At 44.0% G+C, this 23,556-nt stretch overlaps 1 protein-coding gene across 1 annotated transcript in view; it reads right to left on the bottom strand.

Moving 5' to 3' along the window:
* Nucleotides 1-23,556, bottom strand: part of PRKCE (protein kinase C epsilon) — a 316,511-nt gene that overhangs the window by 131,686 nt on the left and 161,269 nt on the right. The window contains exons 3-4 of the mRNA XM_083175726.1: nt 13,738-13,897; nt 7,038-7,072 (exon numbers count right to left, since the gene is read on the bottom strand). Of these exons, the coding sequence (XP_083031852.1) occupies nt 7,038-7,072; nt 13,738-13,897 (195 nt within the window). The remainder of the gene's footprint in view (nt 1-7,037; nt 7,073-13,737; nt 13,898-23,556) is intronic.

Genomic DNA, 23,556 nt, shown 5'->3' with positions numbered 1-23,556 from the left:
TTAACTCAGTACAAACGCCTGCACATATTATATGCACATTTTATAACAGAAACTGTTAACTTTTAACCATTTTAACATGAACATCATGAAACTTCTGGCATACTTACTGAGCGTAAGGGAGGGATCGCTGTGTCACCAGGACCATATCAGAGAAAGGGATTCGAACGGTAAGTTCTTACAAAAATCCCTTTTTCTCTTTCAATGGTCCTGGTGACACAGCTCAACACTGGGACGTTCCAGAGCCGGTCCTTTGGGAGGGTACGCTCAGGTCTGCAGCTCTCAGCACTGCTCGCCCGAATGATGCGTCCTCCGACGCGAACTCATGGAATCTATAGAATTTGGCAAATGTGTGAACAGATGACCAAGTGGCAGCTCTGCAAACCTGCTCAGCTGTGGCCCCATGTCGAACCGCCCAAGAGGTGGCAACTGACCTGGTGGTATGCGCATTAATTCTGGCCGGTACAGGCCTACCCACTTTGGTGTATGCAAAAGCTATCACAGATCGCAACCACCTAGCAATAGTCTGCTTAGAAGCAGGCCAACCAATTTTGTGTACGTCATACAGTACCAATAATGTGTCAGTCTTTCTGACACTCTTCACTCTGTCCACATATATGCGTAAGGCACGCACAACATCCAAAGTCTTCAACTTGTCCCTTTTCTTGGAACCCTCTGGGGGTTGAAACACAGGTAGAACTATCTCCTGATTTAAATGGAAGGCAGAGACTACCTTCGGTACAAATTGAGGCACTGTTCTCAGAACAGCCCTGTCATCATGAAAAATTAAGAAGGGAGATTTGCATGACAAGGCTCCCAACTCTGACACTCTTTTAGCAGATGCTACTGCTAACAAAAACACTAGTTTTCACGTGAGAAACTTAAAGTCAGCCGACCTTAAAGGTTCAAAAGGTGCCTTCTGAAGGCAATCCAAAACCAGTGACAGATCCCAAGGCGCTACTGGTTGCTTGTAAGGGGGTTTCAGTCTAGATACCCCTTGTAAAAAAGTTTGAATCTCCGGCAAAATGGCTACTCTTTTTTGGAAATAGATGGATAAGGCCGAAATCTGCACCTTCAATGATTGAAGGCTTAGGCCCGATGAAAACCCATCTTGTAAGAATTCCAACATTCTTGATAACTTGAAGTGAGATGTGTGAGCTTTTCGCCTCTCACACCATCTAATGTAAGTCTTCCAGACTCTATAATAATTTGCCGACGAAACAGCTTTCCTGGCTTTTATCATAGTCTGCACTACTGCGTCAGAAAACCCTTTCCTTTTCAAAATGGCGGCTTCAATAGCCAGGCCGTCAAAATCAATCGATCGGAATCCAGGTGATTGAATGGGCCTTGTCTTAACAGATCTGGTCTCAGAGGTAGACGCCATGAGTCCACAGACAACCTCTGAAGCCTCGAGTACCAGGACCTCTTTGGCCAATCCGGGGCCACAAGGATCACCGTAACCTTCTGGTCCTGTATCCTCTTCAAGAGTCTCGCTAACATTGGAACTGGAGGGAATGCATAAAGAAGATCTCCCTTCCACTGAGTAGTCATGGCATCCACTGCCTCTGCTAGCGGATCTCTCATTCTGGCATAAAACCTGGGCACCTGATGGTTGAACCTGGATGCCATCAGGTCCACATCCGGAGTTCCCCACATCAAAGTGATCTGGTGAAACACCTGAGGGTGTAAGCTCCATTCTCCTTCCTTGAGCTCCTCCCTGCTCAGGAAGTCTGCTTCTATATTCTCCACTCCTGGAATGAATATAGCCGATACAGCAGGAACATTCTGTTCCGCCCATAGGAAGATTCTGGACACCTCCCACATGGCCAATCTGCTGCGTGTACCTCCCTGGTGATTCAGATACGCCACAGCTGTGGCATTGTCGGTCTGAATCCTCAAAGGGAGGTTCCGTAACCTGTCTCCCGCCAAGGAAATCACTTTCCAGACAGCTCTCAGCTCCAAGATGTTGATTGGTAACACTGATTCCTCTGCCGTCCACAGGCCCTGCAGCCTGAGATCCAGGACTACTGCCCCCCAGCCCCTGAGACTGGCGTCGGTAGTTACTACCAACCAGTCCCAGGTCTGTAATGACCGACCCCACTGAAGGGAATCTACTTCTGTCCACCATTTCAAGGAGTCTCGAGTGTCCGAAGACAGCACTATCATCTCCGCCTTCATGGTCAGAGTGTTTCCTGACCAGGCCGACAAAATGTTCCATTGGAAAACCCGAGAGTGGAACCTGGCAAATTGAAGCGTCTCGAATGACGCCACCATTTTCCCCAGGAGCTTGAGGCACCTCCATACTGACAAGCTCTGAGCTCTGAGAATCTCCTGCACTAGAGTGACCAGATCCCTGGCCTTTACCTCCGGGAGAAAAAACCCGATGGAGATGGGTATCCAGTATGACTCCCAAGAATTGAAGCCTCTGTGATGGTACCAACTGAGATTTTTGTAAATTTAAAATCCAGCCGTGAGCCTGCAAAAAACTGATGGCCTCTGCCAAGTGACTTTGTAGCATGGCTGCTGACCATGCTTTGAACAGGAGATCGTCCAAATAGGGTATTACTGTGATTCCTCTGAGCCTCAGCACCGCCGCCATCACTGACATTATCTTTGTGAATACCCTTGGCGCGGTCGCTAGCCCAAAGGGTAACGCCCGGAATTGTAAATGCAGGTCTCCTATAGCAAACCTCAACAGGGTCTGATGTTCCGGGTGAATGGGAACGTGCAGATATGCGTCCTGGACATCCATGGACGCCAAAAATTCTCCCTGGTCCAGACTCAGGAGTACTGACCTTAAAGACTCCATTTTGAAATGGTCTACCCATAGATGGACATTTAAGGATTTCAAGTTTAGTATTGGTCTGAAAGACCCGTCTGGTTTGGGCACCAGGAACAGCGTGGAGTAAAAGCCTTTCTTCCACTCTGCCCTGGGAACCGGAATAACCACCCCTTTTTCCAAAAGGGAATGAGCCGCTCTCATAAGAGCTGTGCGAAGGAGCGCCTGTTTTGGCACGGGTGTGAGGATGAACCTCTTCGGAGGCAACCCTCTGAAAGGGATTTTGTAACCATGGGTAATAATCTCTAAGACTCAGGAATCCTGGTCTAGAGAAGCCCATGCGTCCCTGAAATGTGTGAGACGCCCCCCCACCTTTATCACTGTCGGGCCTATCCCCTGACAGTCATGCGGAGGGTTTGTCCTCTCCTTTGGAGGCAGGCTTCTTATGGAAGGAGCCAAACTTGGACCTTTGAGTTTTGCCCCTAGAGGCCTGAAACTTTCCCCTGAAAGACTGTCCTCGAAAGGACGCACCACCTCTAGGGGAGGGCCGAAAGGACGGCCTAAAAGCAGCGAATCTGGATGTCTGCTTTGCTGAGGGGGCCGGCAGAAATGTACTCTTGCCGCCCGTGGCTTGCTTTATAATTTCCTCTAGCTCAGAACCAAAAAGCAACTTTCCCTTGAAAGCTAACATTTCTAGGGCCTTCTTGGACTCATTGTCTGCTTCCCAGGCCTTAAGCCAGAGCACTCTCCTGGCATTAATAGAGACTGTGGACACTCTGGTCGCCATTTTAAGAGCTTCCTCCTCTGCTTCCACCGCATATTCTGCAGCAGCCTTAATCTTCTCTGCTATAAGCAAAGCACCAGGGTCAGCTTGCAGCATGGTGCATAATTCACCAGCCCACTATCATGGACTTAGAGACCCAGGCTGAAGCAATAAGGGGGCGTAGGGTAAACCCCACCCCTTCAAAAATAGCCTTGAGGTTTCCCTCCAGCTTTTTATCCACAGAATCTTTAAAAGCAGCACCGCCCTGTACAGGCAATACCGTAGCTTTGGATAAACGTGCCACTGAAGCATCCACAACAGGCACCTTTTCCCAGAGTTCAGCATGAGACTCTGGCATGGGGTACAGACTAAGGAATCTCTTAGGCATCTGTAGCCTCTTATCCGGGGTTTTCCAAGCCCCTTCCAATAATTCCTGCAACCCCTCATCTGAAGGAAAAGTAACAGCCTCCTTCCGCTGTCGCTTGAAAACACCTTTAACAGGAGTCTTATCCTCCACAGACAGTTTTAAAGCCTGTTTCACAGCTATAATAAGATCCTCTATACCAGCAGCAGAGGTCTCTTCAAAATCATCACCCTCCCAGGGGGTGTCAGTATACGCTCCCTCCTCCTCATCTACCACAGTAGGCATAGCATAAGACCTTTTAGGGGTCCCTGCCACATCATCCATTTTGTCCAGTATTTCACTGAACCTGTTGATCCCCTTTGCAGTATCCTGCATCACCTGAATAAGCGCAGGATCTGCCTGGGTAAGAGGCAAGGAGCCAGAAGACTGCTGAGATGATGGCATAGGTCTCTGTGATTCTACCAACACATCACTCTGCCTGTCTAGAAGCTGCACCAAAGCGTTTACTGACCTGCCTAGGGCACTGGCCCACGCAGGTTCACTCTGCTCAGCCCTATGGGGTTCACTGCCCATGGGTCTCACATCAGCGCAAGTAATACATAAGCCCCCCTTGGCCATCTGCTCAGGGACAAACTTTTGTGTGCAAACATTGCACGCGCTCAGTGCACTAAGGGCTCCCTCCCCCAAAACCACAGCCTGATGCTCAGACATGATGTAAGCGATAAATGTATAACTATCAGTATACACAGTGCAAACAATGTACAAGCGTTTATACAGAGGCAATGCACCCAGTCACTTAGCTGTCTGTTGGTTTCAACTGCGGGGAAGCGATGCCCAGGAAATCCAAGTCACTCTGCCAGGATCAATTAGCCAGCTCAGCTCCGCTGCAAGCGTTCTGAAAGGCGCCAAAGTCAGAGTGAAGGAAGAGACAAAAAGTCCCTGCTGCTGCGGGGTCCGTGACCTTTTGGCGCCAACCACCCCCAGCCAGCCGCTCCTTAGGTAGGATTTCCTAGTTCCAGTGTCTCCCCCTCGAATGGGGACCACTTGGAACATGCCTGTCACAGCGCTGCTGTCCTCTCAATCAGGAGCTCAGCGTGTAAGCTCCGCATAAAATGGCCGCCGCCATCACGGAGCGCCTGTCCCCCATGATCCCCACCTAAACGTGGAGCCGGTTTCAGGATGCTCCGGAGCCCAGGCAGCCTCTTAAAAGAGGCTAAAAGCGCTGCACAGGGAGGCCAGACAGCGTCTCCCCTGTGCACAGTGAGCTGACAGGACGCGATTCTGTCAGCTCCTGCTGCGCTAGCAGTGTGAGGATTCACTATGAGAATCCTCACACTGTGCCTACCTAGCTAGGGTGAAAGTTAATAAAACAATAAAAATTCCCTAACTACTCTATTTCTTCGGCTGCTCCCGCAGCCCTTTAGAATAGCACCCACTCCAGTGGGCACCTAACACGAACTGAAGAGTCCAGGGATGCAGTAGGGGAGGAGCCTACCCTCTAAAGCTTTAGGATAGGTGCCTGGCTCCTTCGGACCCTCCTACATCCCAGTGTTGAGCTGTGTCACCAGGACCATTGAAAGAGAAATAAGTGAAGCCACCTCACACATGAATGGTCTCAGGATGATGTACTGTTGGCATGACAAAGGACTGATGGTAGCTCCCCTTTCCTTCTCCATACAGATGGAGTGCCCCTGGTCCTTGCCCGGGGATCGCCAGCATGCCTGCGCTGGCGATTGCCGGCGCAGAGGCGCTCCATCTGTATGTGCATTTTTCCAGATGCACCAAACAAAGGGCATTCATCAGAGAAAGTGACTTTACCGTAGTACTTAGTAGTCCAATCCCTGTACCGATTGCAGAATATCAGTCTGTCCTTTATGGTTTTTGAGGAAAGTAGTGGCTTTTTGCTGGCCTTCTTGACACCAGTCCAGATGGTCATCGGGTTTGATGGATGATCTTGCGTGCCTTTAGGCCTTTATTCACAACTATTAAACATATTTTCTTGAAATTCTAGATGATCCCATAAATGTTTCATTGATGTGCAATCTTACTAGCAGCAATATCCTTGCCTGTGAAACCCTTATTGTGCAAAGCAATGATGACTGCATGAGTTTCCATGCAAGTAACCATGGTTAACAGAGAAAACAACACAAATTTTAAGCACCACTCATTTTAAAGCTTCCAGTCTATTATTCTAACTAACTCATTAAGTATGAGTATACTGAAGGATCTCCAGCCTTGTCCTCATAAACACTCTCACCTGTATTAATGAGAATCACTGACATGATCCTAGCTGGTTCTTTTTATGGCAGGGCTTAAAAAAAGCAGTGAAAATCTTGTTTTTGAGATTTAAATCATTGTCATGGCAAAGAGGGACTTAGCAATTAATTGCAATTCATCTGATCTCTCTTCATGATATTCAGCAGTATATGGAAATTTCCATCGTAAAAACTGAGGTAGCAGACTTTATGAAAATTCGAATTTGTGTCATTCTCAAAACATTTGCCCATAGCTATAAATTTTCAATCCACAAAAGCAGTAATAAATCAGTATAACAGATGTAGCAACTTCTGCTTGTTACATGTTGCATTGGATCTGAGTGCTGGCAGCAAGGATTTGTCTTAAATCCCAATAATATAACATAGTAGGGCTTAAAGTAACCATCATAACATTCACATAAAAAAAATGAATGTTTGGGAAAAGTACACCGATCCCAGGCTGTTGCCTGGTTGGCGTGCGGTGTGAAAGGGCCATGTTGAATATCTCTGGTCCAGAAACCCGGCAATCCGACTCGGGTTGCTAAGCAGTGTGAACAGGTAACCCGGGTTGAGTGACCCAGCTCTCGTTCACTTCTATGGAGCAGGAAGCAGCATCACCTTAGTGATGCCTCCTCCCCTGCCCCTGCCTGATGTGCCGATGCTCGGCCTTGCCCCCTGGATGACGTCAGCGATCCGGCAATAAAGATGTGTTTGGAGTCGCTTCCTTGAAAGCAGCAGTGATAGCATTGTATGGTGATGCAGCAGGTGCCTGCTACCACTATGGCACCCATCTTACTTTGCCACAATGGGCACAGGACCAACTGGCCCAAAATTAGGCCCACAGTGATCCTCTTTGTATTTATACAAAATATTTCTTACCTTGACATTGGTAACCCTGTTTCCCTATTACGCCCCTGTAAAAAGAGACAAAAATTAGATATATAGATATATTCAGTTACTTATATTAATAAGAATGGCAGACTGCACGGTAACTACAGACATATACAGGAATTATACTCAGGAACTGATTCAGTTGTAAACAGAACCTTGATACAGATTAATGACTCCAATGCAAAAGTTTAAATAATCTTTATTAATACATATAAATATTTATAAAATGGGTTTGGTATGATTCATGGACAGTCAGAATATCAGCATTGTAGGGATGACAAGAGAATGCCGGCATCATATTATTATTGCTATTAAAAGGATTTAAAGTATATTGGCATTATCATTTTATACATAATGCTTTACCATGTTTTAATGTTACAATGACAACATGGTTAAAATGCCTTAAATAACATTACTACCATTGGCATTCACCGATCATTACACTGGCCCTTATTCAGATCTGATCGCAGTACACATTTGTTCTCAAAATGGGCAAAACCATGTGCACTGCAGGTGGGGCAGATGTAACATGTGCAGAGAGAGTTAAATTTGGGTGGGGTGTGTTGAAATCTAAATTGCAGTGTACAAATAATGAAGCCAGTATTTACCCTGCACAGAAACAAAATAACTCACACAAATCGAACTCTCTCTCTGCACGTTACATCTGCCCCACCTGCAGTGCACATGGTTTTGCCCATTTTGAGAACAAATTTGGACTGTGATCAGATCTGAATAAGGGCCACTGTTGACATTCTGACTGTGTACTACAAACAACAATAACCTACTGTACTGTAAAAAACAATGACATTACTAATTGGTACTGATAACACAATAAAGTGCATACTGTAATGGTTGTAATTTTTTCTTTTTAGAAATATAGTTATAGGAACTGTTAATTAACTTTTTTCAGACACTTTTACGGTCTATAAAGAATACTTCTAGCTTCCCTGCTAGTCATGCAATGGGCAACGTCCCATCTTACACCGCTTTCAGACCGCAAATATCGGGTCCCACCCAGTATAGGAACACGGGTCCTTTACAAGAGCGACTCAGCATTTGCGGTCTGAAAGCTCTTTGTACCGACCTGGCTTATTGCCGGGTCGGTGATGACACACAGGGGTGGGGCTCAGCGGCGGTGAGTCATAGGGGGGTGGGAGAGGAGGCAATGCTTGTAGCTGACAGCTCTGCCTCATCCATAATGTGAACGTGAACCCGGGTCGCTCGACCTGGGTTATCCGTTCACACTGCACATTGACCAAGGTCAGAGCCCTGTTGAACCCTGGTCGTGACAAGGGTTTAACTCTCGGGTTGCTCGACCAGGGGTGTCCCTTTCACAACGGACGTCGACCTGGGTTGGTGACGTAAAGATCCGTCAATAACCCAGGTCCAATTAGGTCCCTAGTTCTGCTTTCATTTAGGCTCAACCCTACACTTTTCCGCTGCCCTCAGCAAGTTGTTCAGACGTGGTCGATCCTCGACCCTGCTTGGTGTGTGTTAGCCCAAGACCATAAACATGCATGTCTCTTCCACAGAAAATATCTGTGTGTGACTGAGTGCAGTGAGAGTTGTGGACCCTGTAGGCAGTCCATACCCCTTAGCAGCTGTATCCTCTGCATCCATGGTTGTGCCACTGGCTGGATCTCACCTGCATGTTACGGGCAGTACGGATGGTGTAGTGGTTAGCATTACTGCCTCACAGAGCTGAGATCATGGGTTTGATCCCCACCATGTCTCTAACTGTGCAGAGTTTATATATTCTCCCCGTATTGCGTGGGTTTCCTCCGGGTACTCCGGTTTCCTCCCACAATCTGAAAATATACTGGTAGGCTAATTGGCTCCCAACAAAATGAACCCTAAAAAATGAATGTATGTGTGTGTACATGTGGTGGGGAATATAGATTGTAAGCTCCATTGGGGCAGGGACGGATGTGAGTGTTCAACTATACTCTGCAAAGCGCTGCAGAATATGTGTGCGCTATATAAGAAACTGTTAAATAAATGAATAATAAATGTTATGAGAGAGAAAGACCTTTACAGATTTTATTTAGATGAACTGGAAAAGGTGGAGGACTGGAGACTTATATGGTTGTTAGGGCCTGCGGTTATTTGCTGTATGGGTTGACCCTTTTGCCCTTGAGCCTTCCTACAGATCGCTACCGCATTCCACCAAGTCCTCAGCTGAGTTATTGGGAGGAAGCCGGGCTCATGGAGAACCACGAGACAATGGAGGTGACTCCTCTTTTCTTTATGACCATTTACAAAAAGGAAATACTGCAAAGGAGCTATTTATAGCCGATCACAACGATGTATTTTTAGGGCTTTTACTATCTGCAGCCTTAGTTAAAATAAACAATTTTTATCCTATTTTAGTGATTTGTACGTGTGTGCAGGTTTACATATTAGAAGTGCTATGCAAATTCTCTATTTTCTCAAAGCCCATTAGAACGTATCTGCAATCATTAGCTGTGTCTATTTCTGCTGCAAACATCACTAAAGGCTTAAGGTCCGTACACACTGGGTGACTTTGAGCCAAAAGCAGCTCGGTTTTACCGCCCAGTATGTATGCTGCGGCGATGAGCACCAATGTGCGCTCTCGCATCATTGCTGGTCATCGACGCTCATCAGTTGGTGTTACCAAGATATGAGCAACGGAATGGATGGCTTTCCATAGTGTCTTGCTATGGAAAGCCGTCCATCCCAAGGGAATTTTGCTTAGACGGGTGAAAATCGTCCAGTGTGTATGCACTAAGCTATTTTCAGCCCAGCGATTTTCCCCATTCTCGTTGTACATAGACGTTGGGTAAAAATGCCCATTGTGTATGGAACTTTACATATCACCATTACATGCACTGTGCACATTTTCACCTGCACATGCACTGTGCATGTTCAGGGTTACTGACTTATAGCCAAAAGGTATTTCATGGCTCATTCTTCATCCTGATCAAGCAAGTGTGACTTGGAATATGTTCCAATGATATTTGTGCCTAGGACATAGGCTACATAGTGGATTGCATTTGCTACAGCTTCTTCTGCTGCTGAATGACAGCGTAGCAAACTTGGGGGGGGGGGGGCAGTTCAGAGATGCAGCTCCTGTAGATTAATATGTGAAGCCTAGTGGGAGGATGATGGCTACACAGTGCAGACAAAGATCAAAGAAGCATTCCACAACCTCCGTGTTCACTGTGGGTTTTATTTACCAAGATCAGAGTTCTATTGGACAACCAATCAGATTCGATCCATTATTTTATAGAAGGTGCTAAACAAATAAGTAGATTCTGATTGGTTGCCCATAGCAACATGCCATCTAAGTAAATAAATGTGTCATGTGACTGTGGTTGCCAATGCAGTGCCATCACACTGTGGAAATTTTGCATAATTACAGTATAAACCATCAACAGCAACCTGAAAAATCCAACACTCAAAAAATGGTAATGATCTTAACTTCTAATTATACCCGGTTTTTCTGGTAATGTTTTTTAGTTAGAATGCTGCCTTCAATGTACAAATGTATAATTTCATACTATGGGGATAATGTAATAACCTGGGAAATCCCAGTGTGTCCTCCTGAATTTTAAAAGCAGCAATCATTTAAAAGCAGAACCAGGTTGGTTTTTACCTTTTAAATGATTGACACGCTGGAATTCAGCCGAAATGGCAGCGCGGAAACTATTACATAAGCCCCTTTATCTGCTTTTTTGTTATTAAAAGAGCAAGACTCTTGGTGACATTTAATGGGATGAGATTTTTAGTCACTTTCCAAAATCACACATTATCAAACTTTTTAAAAATCCATTTTTTTCCCGTAATAGGCATATTTAATAAGATGCAAATTTTCTGCAAAAAAAGTGCGATAATGGGCGAGGTCCTGGGCATAACCATCCCCGGGCTCAGTGAGCTGGACCTGCTCCCAAAAATACTGGGGACAAAAAGTGTAGGGGTCCCCCATATTTCTGAAACCAGTCCCGGACTCTTGGACCGCTCCTGGTTCCAAAAATGCGGGGGACAAAAAATCTGAAGGTCCCCCGTATTTTGAAACAGCACCAAGCTCCAACATCCCGCGGTGTCATGCCACAGCCAGGGGACACTTTTTATATAACATACCTTGAGAACCACGGCTGGTCAGCCTTTGACAGTAAAATTGAGTTGTGTGTGCGCAATAAAGTTGTACTTTTCTCTGTGTGTGTGTTTTATTTTTACATTCTTTTTACAGGTGGACTACAAGTCCCAGCAGGCCCATTAATGCCACACATGCTGGGACTTGTAGTTCGCCAAGTCCCAGCATGCAGGGGAGGCCTGCTGGTAATTGTAGTTCACCGGTATAAAGCAATGTTTGGTATAAATGATTTAACCCTATCAGGCCGGCGTCCACAGCCCGGGGCTTCAGCCCTGGATGGGTGAAGCCTGGGGGGGGGGGACCCCTTTATTGAGGGGGGGGGGGTTCCCAATCCCCCTGGTACCCCATCCAAGGCTGACCAGCCACAGTGCTCATGGTATGGCAGGGGGACCTTATGTAAAAAGTGTCACATGGCTGTGGCGGATTCGGTATGAAATCCCGACGGTCAAAATCCCGAATGGGTCAAAATACCGACACATGCCGGTTCAAAAAACAGTGAAAAAACCCATGTCGACCTCGCACCTGTCGACCGAAAGTCATGTAGACTGTTTCACCTGTACATTCTATATGTCGGGATTTTGACCCTGTCGGGATTTTAAATGTCGGGATTTTGACCCTGTCGGGATTTTAAATGTCGGGATTTTGTCCTTGTCGGTATTTTGACCCATTCGGGATTTTGACCCTGTCGGGATTTTGAATGCATCCCAGCTGTGGCATGACATCAAGGGCTGTTGGAGCCCGGTGCTGGTTTCAAAATACGGGGGACCCCCATATTTTTTGTCCTCCAGATTTTTGGAACCAAGACCAATCCAATAGTCTGGGGCTGGTTTCAGAAATATGGGGGACCCCTACGCTTTTTGTCCCCTGTATTTTTGGAACCAGGTCCGGCTCAATGAGCCTGGGCTGGTTATGCTCAGGAGTTTTTACACATTTTTTAAGACAGAACCATGACCAAATCTCAATGATCTGTGCATGGTTCTGTCAAATTCACCTGTCAGAACCTGGTCTGCATGTGTGGCGATTTTTAGACACATTTTCCCGAATTCGCAGCTCATTAAATATGCGATTTGTATACTTTATTATGGGAAAATATCTGAATGCGAGTTACGGCGGTACTAAAAATTGCCACTTAAAAATGTGCGATTTCGCACCAAAAATGCTAAATTTTTGCCGCAATTTGCATCTCATTAAGTTTGCGATTTCAGTGAAAAAGTGCGAAAACTGATGTTTTGGGTGAAAATATCGCCAAAAAAAGCTAAAATCGCATCCCATTAAATGTCACCCACTATGACTCTACATTTTTTAGTTACAATGGGGGAGATGTATAGTAAAAAGCCATGGAGAGTATCAAACTGAAGAGAGATAAATTATCAAACAATCAGCTCCTGGATGCCATGTTACAGGTCGTGTTTGAATAATAACAGTTAGAGGCTGATTGGTTGGCAGTTTATGATTTATAGTTTGGTTATTTTTAAAAACAATGAGATCAAGATTTCTGCTCCTCCAATTAAAGCGTGATGCTTGTGATCCATTTCAGTGCAATGAATGCACTCACAGCAAGCTGAATATGTCCTGTTTGCCTCCACTGTGTCCATAGATAGTTAAAAAAACAACAACGTACTGTATCAAAAACTAGAATGAGATGTTTTGTTCAGCTAAGAATCAAAGTTACTGGTCTCAGGGTCATAATCTGTTATTGTCCTACTTCCTACAACTAAGTTAAATTTAGAAAATCGCTTGTACAGTGGTTGCTTCTTAGCAGATCCCGTATTCTTATCCACACCATAAGGCAAATGACAGTGCTAAACCAATACAATAGCACTAAATGCAATGGCTTCTGAGTTGCCGGAAGTGCAGGATTTTCTTCGAGTCTGCCGAGTTCTTTTTTTTTAAAGCAGCAATCATTTACAAGGAACGGCTTTCCCGGCGATGATGCGGGAGCATGCAACAGCGCTAACCGCTCCTCGCTGTGGCATACACACTGGGCGGCTTTGAACTGAAAGCCGCTCAAACATGCTGTTTTGAGCGGCTTTCAGCTCAAAGTCACCCAGTGTGTATGGGCCTTAACATCAAACCGAACCTGAGACTTCTGTTTTCTCTTCTTTATGCCCCATCTGCCCTTTTCTCTGCTTTATGCCCCATCTGCCCTTTTCTCTGCTTTATGCCCCAACTGCCCTTTTCGTTGCTTTATGCCCCATCTTCCCTTTAATCAACTTTAAACCCAATCTGCCAATTACTCAGCTTTAAACCCCATTGGCCCATGTATTTCCTTTCCTCTGATCAATACCCCAATGCCCTTTTTCTTTTGTTTTAGATTCCACATAAGTATACAGGAATATATGTGGTATCCTAGGCTGTGAAGTATACCAATGTAAGTAGTTGAAATAAATAAACTTTGCAGATGACTCCTAGAGGAAGTCCATTAACCATGATTTGAATTGCATGGTCCGTTCCAGTAGGTTAAAGTGGTCGGAGATTGCAAATAGAAAATAAGCATTAGCTGCTGATTTATAACAAGATGGACCATTTCCTACTACAGCATTATATAACAAATAACAGCTGAAACCATCTTACCATATAAAATCTCGGCAGTGCGAACAATACGTTGGTTGTCTAAGATAAGTTGCCATAAACTTGTGTCCATTGACTTGATGGACTCTACGTCGCACAGCTCCCTGCCGCTTCCTGGGACCCACTCGCTCCCTGAATACTCGTTCTTCATTTTCTTTGGGAGCTGAAATGAAATAGAAATGTGTTTAAATCAATGTACAATAGTGGCAGAATATCAAAAAATTTCAAGAAATAGTGGTTCAATAAGGCTAGGACCAATGCAGGTCCATTTCTAAATATGTGTGTAACATTCTCAAAGAGTGAAGAAGGGAGTCAACACAAAGACGAATAAAACCCAAAAATTACATTTTCATTTCCGGTTCTAAGTTTACAAATGTTAGTGCATAGGTATCAAAGCTTGAAGAGAGAAAAAGTGGAAAGAAATAAAGTATCAACAAATTAGCACCTGTTATTTTTCCAAAATAGCCTATGACAATTAGGAGCTGAATGGTAGGTGCTTTATGTTGTACCAAGCTTTGATACATACTGTATGCCCCATTGCTGACTTGACTTTCCACTGCATCCACTGCTACATTCTTAGCCAAATCATCATATTGCTCCATCTAAGTGGCACAGTCTTAATTTTAGTGGCCAGTCTCACCATCCTGAAACTTTGTCCTGACAGAATATTGGTATGAAATGACCATCTCACCACTGCGCACGTGAACGGACAATGGCCCTTATTCTGGGTCACTCATAAAGGCAAGTTCCTTCTTTAATGGACAAAACCATGTGCAATGCAGGGGGGGGGGGGGGGGCAGATATAACTTGTGCAGCGAGAATTAGATTTGGGTGAGTTATTTTGTTTCTGTGCAGAGAAAATACTGACTGCTTTATTTTTACACTGCAATATAGATCTCAATTTTAAGTAAAACCCCACCCTAATCTAACTATCTCTCTGCACATGTTACATCTGCCCCCCCCCCCCCCTGCAGTGCACATGGTTTTGTCCATTTGAGAAGGAATTTGCCTTAGCGAGTGAACCAGAATAAGGGCCTATGTGGGGATCTGGCACTGCACTGAAGAATTTTGGGCAGGAAAGAAGGGGGTTCCATGCTAGAAAAGAGGGTATGTCACACCTCATTGTGCACTGGGCCCAGACCCACTATATGTGGCTGAGCCCCATTTTGGCATTGCTGCAAAGCAAGCCTGCCACAGATGAGATACTGTACCGCATAGTGGACATATGTAGTTAGGCGTAAGCTAAGCAGTTATACTACTCTGTGGTTACTTGTGGTTATACTTAAATTGATTCCACTGTGTAATAACCTGGGGCATTATCTACCCACCATGTTACCTGGATCATATCTGTGTTCTATATGTATATAGCTATGTACACACCGGATTCAGATTGTGGATTGAGACGTTTCAGACTAAACTGGTTCCAAATCACCAGATGACCTGAAATGTCCAATAATGTCATTGTGGATCTGGTGAGGATGTGTGAGGCGTGTATCTGACTAGTGATTATCTGCGAACAAGCGCAGTCCTCACCGCTAGATTGCTCCACAATCAGATTATTTTACAATATAGAAATACTAATCAATTTAAAGAAAAATATAAACTGGTCTATAAACAACACTAAACCCAAAATACAAGGCATCTTAATGAAAGCCAGTAGTTATCCCAAATGATCCGAAATCAGCTTATCCTGAGCCAGTTTCACAAATGACTTAAGTATGACGATGTTAGATAAATCATAATCCTCAGAAATCAGTTTGATGAAACTAGTATTATGTCTTAAATTATTTTTGAGGGAAGTTAGCCGATGCTCTATATATCAGGGGCTTATTGACAGGGGTGTCCTGGTGCAGTCTCTGTCCACCGGGCCCCCCTCCTCTCTCGCAGGCAGTGGCAGAGACACTGAGCAGCACCGGTCAAACAGGTCTCCAGGAAAATGGAGCCCCTCTCATTCACTCCCACCGCCCGGCAGGATGTTCCCGCTGGTGAGTGCTGGCTGAGAGGAACTCCAGTGGATTGGGACGCGCGAGCATCTCACATGCACTTTAGTAAATGTATCCCTAGGTGTATGAGTACACATCTGTATGCAACTTCATTTTAAAGGAGAACTTCACCTTTAGAAATTGTAGTCTTCATGGCAGATAATCTTTTTTCTTATTTATCAACACTTTTTATTTAAAACTCATTGCATTTGACATGGAAGACAAATAGTAAGTATCTCCGGTTCTGCGCTCCCTTTGGCTGTCGAACAAAGTTATAAAAAAAGGAGAATTCCCAACTCCTAAATACAATCGAATTTGTAAACACAGGGTATATAACTTATCAACGGCGCCTGGGGTGGGTGCAGTATTTTAGCAATATATAAGGTGATAAACAGGTGATATATACAGCAAAAAAAATACTTCCTTTTTAAAATATAGATTCTTCCATGATCCTTAAGTCCAGACCATTCAGAATTCCCCACAGGGTATAGCAATCCAATATATGCAAAAAAAAGAAGGGCTTATGATAGTGAAGCCAGTTTTATTACATACATAAAAAGAACAAAATACCACACTTTGAAAGCAAAAAGTATCCAGTTTACAGGGTGCAAAAGGTACTAATTACCAAAGATGGTATCAGAACTGGTGGTTAGTCAGTTCAAGCGCATAAACCAATATTCGACCCAAAGAGATGTGGGTCTTTCTCAAGGCAGCCTTGAGAAAGACCCACATCTCTTTTGGTCGAAACGCGTTGGCCGAGTATTGGTGGTATTTGGAGTTCCAGACCAGGTAGACCAAAGGACTATTACCGTGGACCTGACGTTCCCAGACCGGTCACCCGGGCACTGGACTGGTGAATATTGGTTTATGCGCTTGAACTGTCTAACCACCAGTTCTGATACCATCTTTGGTAATTAGTACCTTTTGCACCCTGTAAACTGGATACTTTTTGCTTTTAAAGTGTGTTATTTTGTGCTTTTTATGTATGTAATAAAACTGGCTTCACTATCATAAGCCCTTCTTTTCTTTGCATATATTGGATTGCTATACCCTGTGGGGAATTCTGAATGGTCTGGACTTAAGGATCATGGAAGAATCTATATTTTAAAAAAGGAAGTATTTCTTTTGCTGTATATATCACCTGTTTATCACCTTATATATTGCTAAAATACTGCACCCACCCCAGGCGCCGTTAATAAGTTTTATACCCTGTGTTTACAAATTCATTGCATTTGACAAATGGTGCTCCAGCCCATCATATTCTAACTGTATTTTTACAAACACGTGAAAGTTAGGAGCCAGGAGTTTTAAATAGCTAAAACGTGTTGATAAATGTGCCCCTAAGTCTGTGTCTTAGAATCCTGTCACAGCGGAGTTGCTCTATAGGAACATCTGGAATATGTACGTGCTAAGGGCTGTGTCCTGATGGTGCAAGGACAGGTCGCCTCAGGGCTCATCCGGCTGCGTACTGGTAATGCCTATCTGGGTATATTGATCATTTACAACAGTAATCCGTGGGCTAGGAAAACCAATGACTGTGAAGCAGATCCCAAGGTCAGTGCATCAGTGTAATGAGGATAGAGCCAGCCCAATGCATCACTCTCTGTCATCCATCTACTTGATGAAAATGTCAGTGGCACAAAATCCGATCCCATTGACTGGGTCGTTTGCTTTGTATAGGATTCCCTGCTTCAAACTAAAAGCACTCACTTTAGCCAACATTGCAAAAGTCTATTTCAGCTGGCAATAAATACTGCAGATAAGTACTTTGCTGACATTAAACGTCAAAGGGAAAGGAAAACGCGCTCAAGGAGAACTTACTAATAATGAGTCAAGCTCTAAGACACGGAGATCATAGAATGAAAACGTATCAGACACTAATATTAATTTCATCATTGAAAGTGTATTTTGTAGCCAAGATTAATACTTTGCTATCAGTGTGGTCTGGGGGATGGCAGATGGGTCAGCTAGGCCAAAAGGAAAGAAAAAAAGCAGCTTATAGATATTTCAGACCTAAGTAATGGAGACGGCAAAGAGCAATTTCTGAAACACTATAATATCTGAGCTGTACAGTTAGCCTTTAAGGGTTTCTTCAATTATAAAGGGACCTGTTTATGATTGGTGACAGGAGAGTCTGTATATCGTGGCCAATAGGAATACATTTGCAGGGCTATTTATGTCAATCATTATAATTATAGTTTAGGTATATGGTGCCACAAGGGCTCCGCAACACCTAAATATACATAAATGATGAAAAAAATAAAATAAAAAATAACGAATGACAGTAGAAGGCAATTTAGAACAAATATATGGTAAATAAATAGATTACATTGATTACAAGCAAACAGATCACAGGTGAAGATGGTTTACTTTAGTAGCCATTGAAACCTGTTTGTGTCAACTTGTGCGCATGTTATCAGGCCAAAATCTCCAGGGTATGTAAACTTTTGATCAGGGTCATTTGGGTAGTTTCTGTTGTCATAATGATTGAAAAAGAGTAAACACAGTTGTTTGACAATAAATGGCTTCACCCAACCACTAACCATGAGTGAAAGAAAAGTTTGTGAGTTATCATTCATATTCTCTGACAAATGGCCAGAAAATCACAAATTCTGCTAGGGTATGTAACCTCATGAGCACAATTGGATATACAGTATATATATATATATTTATTAACATTGTAATTAAGGCTGATAAAAGACGTTAGTCCATCGAGTTCAACCTATTTGACTTGTAACTACTGACTTGAGTAAGTCATATCTATAGGATTCCCTTAGTGGCCAAAAATGTTTCCAGTTTTGCTTTAAATTCATTAACAGTAGCTGCTGTAACCACCCCCACTGGCAATTCCAGAATTTTACTGTTCTAATGGTGAAGAATCCTCTTCTTAGTCCACAAAGAAATTTATTTTGCTCAAGCCTCAGTACCTGACCGCGTGTCCTAAGTATAGGCCTGTTAGTGAACAAATCATCTGCCGGTTCCATTTCTCCCAGTTCCTTATGAATCCCAATTGTATTTGAACATACTAATCATATCACCTCTCAGCCTCCATTTCTCCAGTGAAAACATATTCAGCCTGGTTAGCCTATCTTTGTAAGTGATCCGAGACCTTTTACTAGCTTAGTCGCCCTTCTCTGTACCTGTTCCAATTCATTTATGTCCTTTTAAGGTGCGGTGAGGAAGAAAAGCACACGAGGAGAGAGGGCCCTGCTCATGGTAGCTTACTATCTGGTAGTACCAAGACAGTGGCCAGTCCTGGTAAGGTGTATATAGTAAAATGATAGCGTAATCTATAACTTTACTGTTGGATTTGGCCATGCATGTGCACAGGGCACCAGAGGGAGATCCAAATCTCCATTTATGCAAACAAATGGGTACTTGTTTCCTAGCACGGTGCCCAATTTTTTCATCTTATGGCATCTTATGCCATCGCATCGCATTGCATGCCATACAGCCGCATACGATGCATGCGATGCGATTTTTTATTGTATAAGCACCCTAATGGGTACTTACAATGTTAAATGCACCCCCACGCCCCCCCCCCCCACTATCAACGCAAACCCGAAGCGTGGTGAGCGCAGCAAGCCCGTGAGGGGCGGCGATACGCGTACTCCGACCTTTTCATACCTCCACTATCCACGTCGGTGTGGAGTTGATTTTAAATAGTGCCCAAAGCGTAGCGAGCGCAGCGCGCCCTGCAAGGGGCCGCGTATTAGTTTACATGTATTCCGCGTCCCCTCGCGGGGCTCGCCACGCTTCGGGCACTATATAAAATCAACTCAATGCCAACGTGGATAGTGGGGGGTATGAAAAGATCGGAGGTCGCGTACCGCTGCGCTCACCAACGCTTCGGGTTGGCGTTGATAGTGGGGGGGCATTAAACATTGTAAGGACCCATCTGGGTGGTTGTACAATAAATCCATCGCATACCATCGCATTGTATGGCTTGCAATGCCATACAATTTTTTATTGTACAACATCGCGCAGTATCGCATCACATTCCATATTTATTCTTATGGTATACAATGCGATGGGCTCCGTGCTAGGAAACAATTACCAACAAATGTATTATGGTAACCTGCGTTTTACAATGGATAATGCCATCTTAAGATAACGTCCGCTATTGGGAAATGAAGCTGAAACTGAAAGCATATGAGGGGGGGACTGTAGTATCCTAGGTTAAGCAGTTAAATGGAGGATAGATGGTTGATATCTCCTAAGATCATCATATAGCAAATTCCTGAGATACCAAAATCATGAAAAATAGGCTGATTGCTAGATTTCATTAACAAACATTTTATCACATGTTAAATTATCACTAAATAAATGTTAAATTAAAGATTCAGAAAGGATCAGTAAATATCTCAACTGCAGGATGGGAAAATTATTTCTATTCACAACCACAAAAGGCCGACATTGAAACGGTCGACACAATAAAAATGTTGAAAAGATCGACACAGAAATAGTCGTCATAGGAACAGGTCAACATGCGTTTTGTTCTGTTTTTTTTTTTAGGTGTGAAATTGTAGGTTTGAGCACGATACCCCGATACGATACTGTACCGCTTCTCTTGCCATGCTTCTGGCAAGGCTACTGCTCCCAAGGTTACTGTTCCGTTCCCAAGGTTACTGTTCCATTACCAAGGTTACGGTTTCCTTGTGGACCGAACAGTAATAAATAAATTTTAAAAATAGGCAAAAAAATTCCTCCAAAAACATGCGTTAGCCATTTGTGGTTTCGATCATTGTCATTTTGATTATTAGAACACCTTTTACTCCACCTGCCGACCGGGGATTTGCTCGCTCCGTGCAAAAACCCGGGTCTACAAGGATAGTGTAAAAGGAGTATATGAAAAATGCATACAAGAACTGCAATAATATCAGGCCCATTGGCTATTGGAATAATACAGGAGTCTTGCGGACAGCAGCCTGCTCTCACCTGAGGATATTTCCCTACCTTCATATACTCTATTGGCCTGGCTCAGGCTGTCACACTACTACAGTACACCAGGCAATTAGGAACATGCCTCCCAATTGTTTGCAGCACATTTAAACGAGAGAGACGATGAAGACTGGGGTTTGAGGATTGTACATTAACTGCTTACACTTTACAGTACACATATTAGTTAAGCAAACTTGATATTTTTGTTGTAGAACAGTAACTTGCCTTCCAAATACTCTGCTCCTGTAGGGGGAAAAAGAATATGCAAGGAATCCTGTTCAGACCTGCTGGAATTCCCTGACAGATTGTACAGGAATGTGGCTGATCCTATCACTTGGTCTTTGTATACTAGAATGCCAAACTGCAACACTTAAGTGGAGAATTATCATTAACACTGCATACGGGGTTCAGTTTGATGCACTGAATTTGCTATTATGACTGCACTAAGGGCCTCATTCAGGCTTGACCGCTAATTAGAGAATTTGTAAATCAAGCTATTGAGTGCCAGAAAATACGTATAAATCGTAAACGCAATGAAGCCGGACTGTGACTGACGGGAAGCTAACATATTCTGGGAGTGGTTGGAAAAACGCAGGGATGCCCAAGAGTTTTCGAGGAGGGTCTGTGATGTCATTGATGACCACTTCCGCCCTGTCTCAGTCACAGATTAGCGGAAGCCTCAGACATACTCACATTTACACAGACGGCAAAAACGGCACAAAGAAGGTTCAGAATTGCATATGGGTTTGCGAGTGGATAGTGATTGGCATCTGTCTTACAATTTAGCAAAGGGGAATTTTCTTCTTTTGTCTGGGCTTTGGCTTTCTTCTTGCAGTCTGCTGCGAATTGTCACATTAGAGGTGAAATTCTAAATTAGGCACCAAGGGCCCTATTCATAACTGATCGCATTGTGGCAAATTCGCACATCCATCTTTCAGTGAAGACGCCGCCCCTTCGGGAGTGAAAGCCTGCCTTGCAAACAAATGTGCACATCCATTTGCAGCGTGCCAATATTTCCAAAACCCATCGGGGGTGCGATGGAAAAAGTCATATCCGGCCTGGAGCTTACATCACATCCCCTCCCTTAGTAAGCACAGGGACGCCCTGCATTTTTCTTGGCACTCCCACTAAAGGGCCGGTTTCCACCCCCAGGCGCGTACTTCCTGTCAATCAGCTTGCGAATGGCGTGCGTATAGAAATAGTTGCAGAATTTCATTGCAGGATGGCCTCACACATGCGTACTGCAAACCGTATACATGCGCAGAGTATCGATAATCAGCAGCCATGCGAATCCTGTCCTACATTCAAATTAAAAATACCCTGCCACTATTTAATCGGGTATGGATAATTGGGTAGACAGCAGGATGGGTCGACAAGCATAAGGTCGACATGCATTTAGGTTGACATACATTAAGTTTGACATGCAGGAAGGTGGACATGACTGTAGGTCGACTGGGTCATTAGGTCGACACAAGCATTAGCTCATCATGGTAAAGGTCGACAGTCAAAAGGTCGACGTGGGGGTTTTGAAAAAAAATTCTTCCAGAATTTCTTCAGTCGACATGGACAGTGAAGCGTAGCACAGGCTACGCTCGCCATGCGCCGGGCACGGTGCCTTGCTACGCTCGGCACACTATTTTATTCTCCCACCACGCCCTATTGGATGGTAGGGCATGAAATACCGCCTGTCGGCACATGTCGGCTCAAAAAAAAAAAGTGAAAAACCAATATCGACCTAATGCTTGTGTCGATCTAATGACCCTGTCGACCTAACCCACATCGACCTACAATCATGTCGACATTCCTGCATGTCAACCTTAATGCATGTTGACCTAATGGTGTCGACCATCATGCGGTAGATCTCGTGACCGTATCCCATTTAATCTGGATTACTCAGCCTTTACTGACCAAATTATGCTGATCGTACATAAAAATAACAAGTCACTTTCAAATTTAAGGCAGTTGTTCCATGATCTATTTTCTGGATCATTCCATGATGAAATAAAAGTTCACAAGAATTATTAACTCTTGTATGTCATATTATAAAGATACCAGCAGGGGGAAACCAAGTATGGGAAAAGACTAATGTCCTCCAACATCATAGCTGCAGAGACTAAAATTGAATGTACCACAATCTACCAAAATTTCTATTTTCACAAATCAACCATAAAAGTAAAATATACTGACATTATACAGCAGCATAATATTACTCACCCCACTGAGACAGTTGGAAATACTCCTATCTAGTTCTAATGTAACAAGTGGCCCATGAGAAACCCAAGCCTTTACTTAAAGTACTAGAGATGTACTAAGCCATGAAAAGTTATACAATGGAGAGTAATACACCACCAATCAGCTCCTACCTGTCATTTTTCAAACACAGCTGATTGGCTGGTGGTTTATCACTATCCATTGTATTACTTTTCAAGCTTAGCACATCTGGTCTTTCATGCTTTATGCCCACATACAATTTCCCCAGCTTTTATATTACTATGTTATATGCTTAGACCCAGGGCTTAAAGTGGTCCTGGAGAGGTGGTGGAACTTTGTTCCCCTAACATCAGTTCCCCCTACCATTAGAGGTGGTGGAACTCAGTTCCACCCCGTTCCCCCTCACTTTAACCCCTGCTTAGACCACATGTTCAGCTGACACAAAACATTGCCCCCGTGTGAATGCATACTGTAATCCACCGGATTTTTAGTCATTTTTATCAGCCATCAGTATTCAATCAAGTCAAATCTGCATTTTCAAAGACAGCAGCCGCTTATGACCATCGGTGTCCATTTCCGCCAACCCAGAGTTTCCTACTGTCAGAATGGCAGTTGGAAAAACAGAACTGACCTTGAACAGGTCGAATGTCAATCCTGTCGGAAACCGCTGACATTTCTGCCTGGGACT

The sequence above is a fragment of the Crinia signifera genome, chromosome 3, assembly GCF_055691185.1.
Source record: "Crinia signifera chromosome 3, ASM5569118v1, whole genome shotgun sequence".
Classification (NCBI taxonomy): Eukaryota; Metazoa; Chordata; class Amphibia; order Anura; family Myobatrachidae; genus Crinia; species Crinia signifera.
This window is presented reverse-complemented; position numbering and strand designations above follow the sequence as displayed.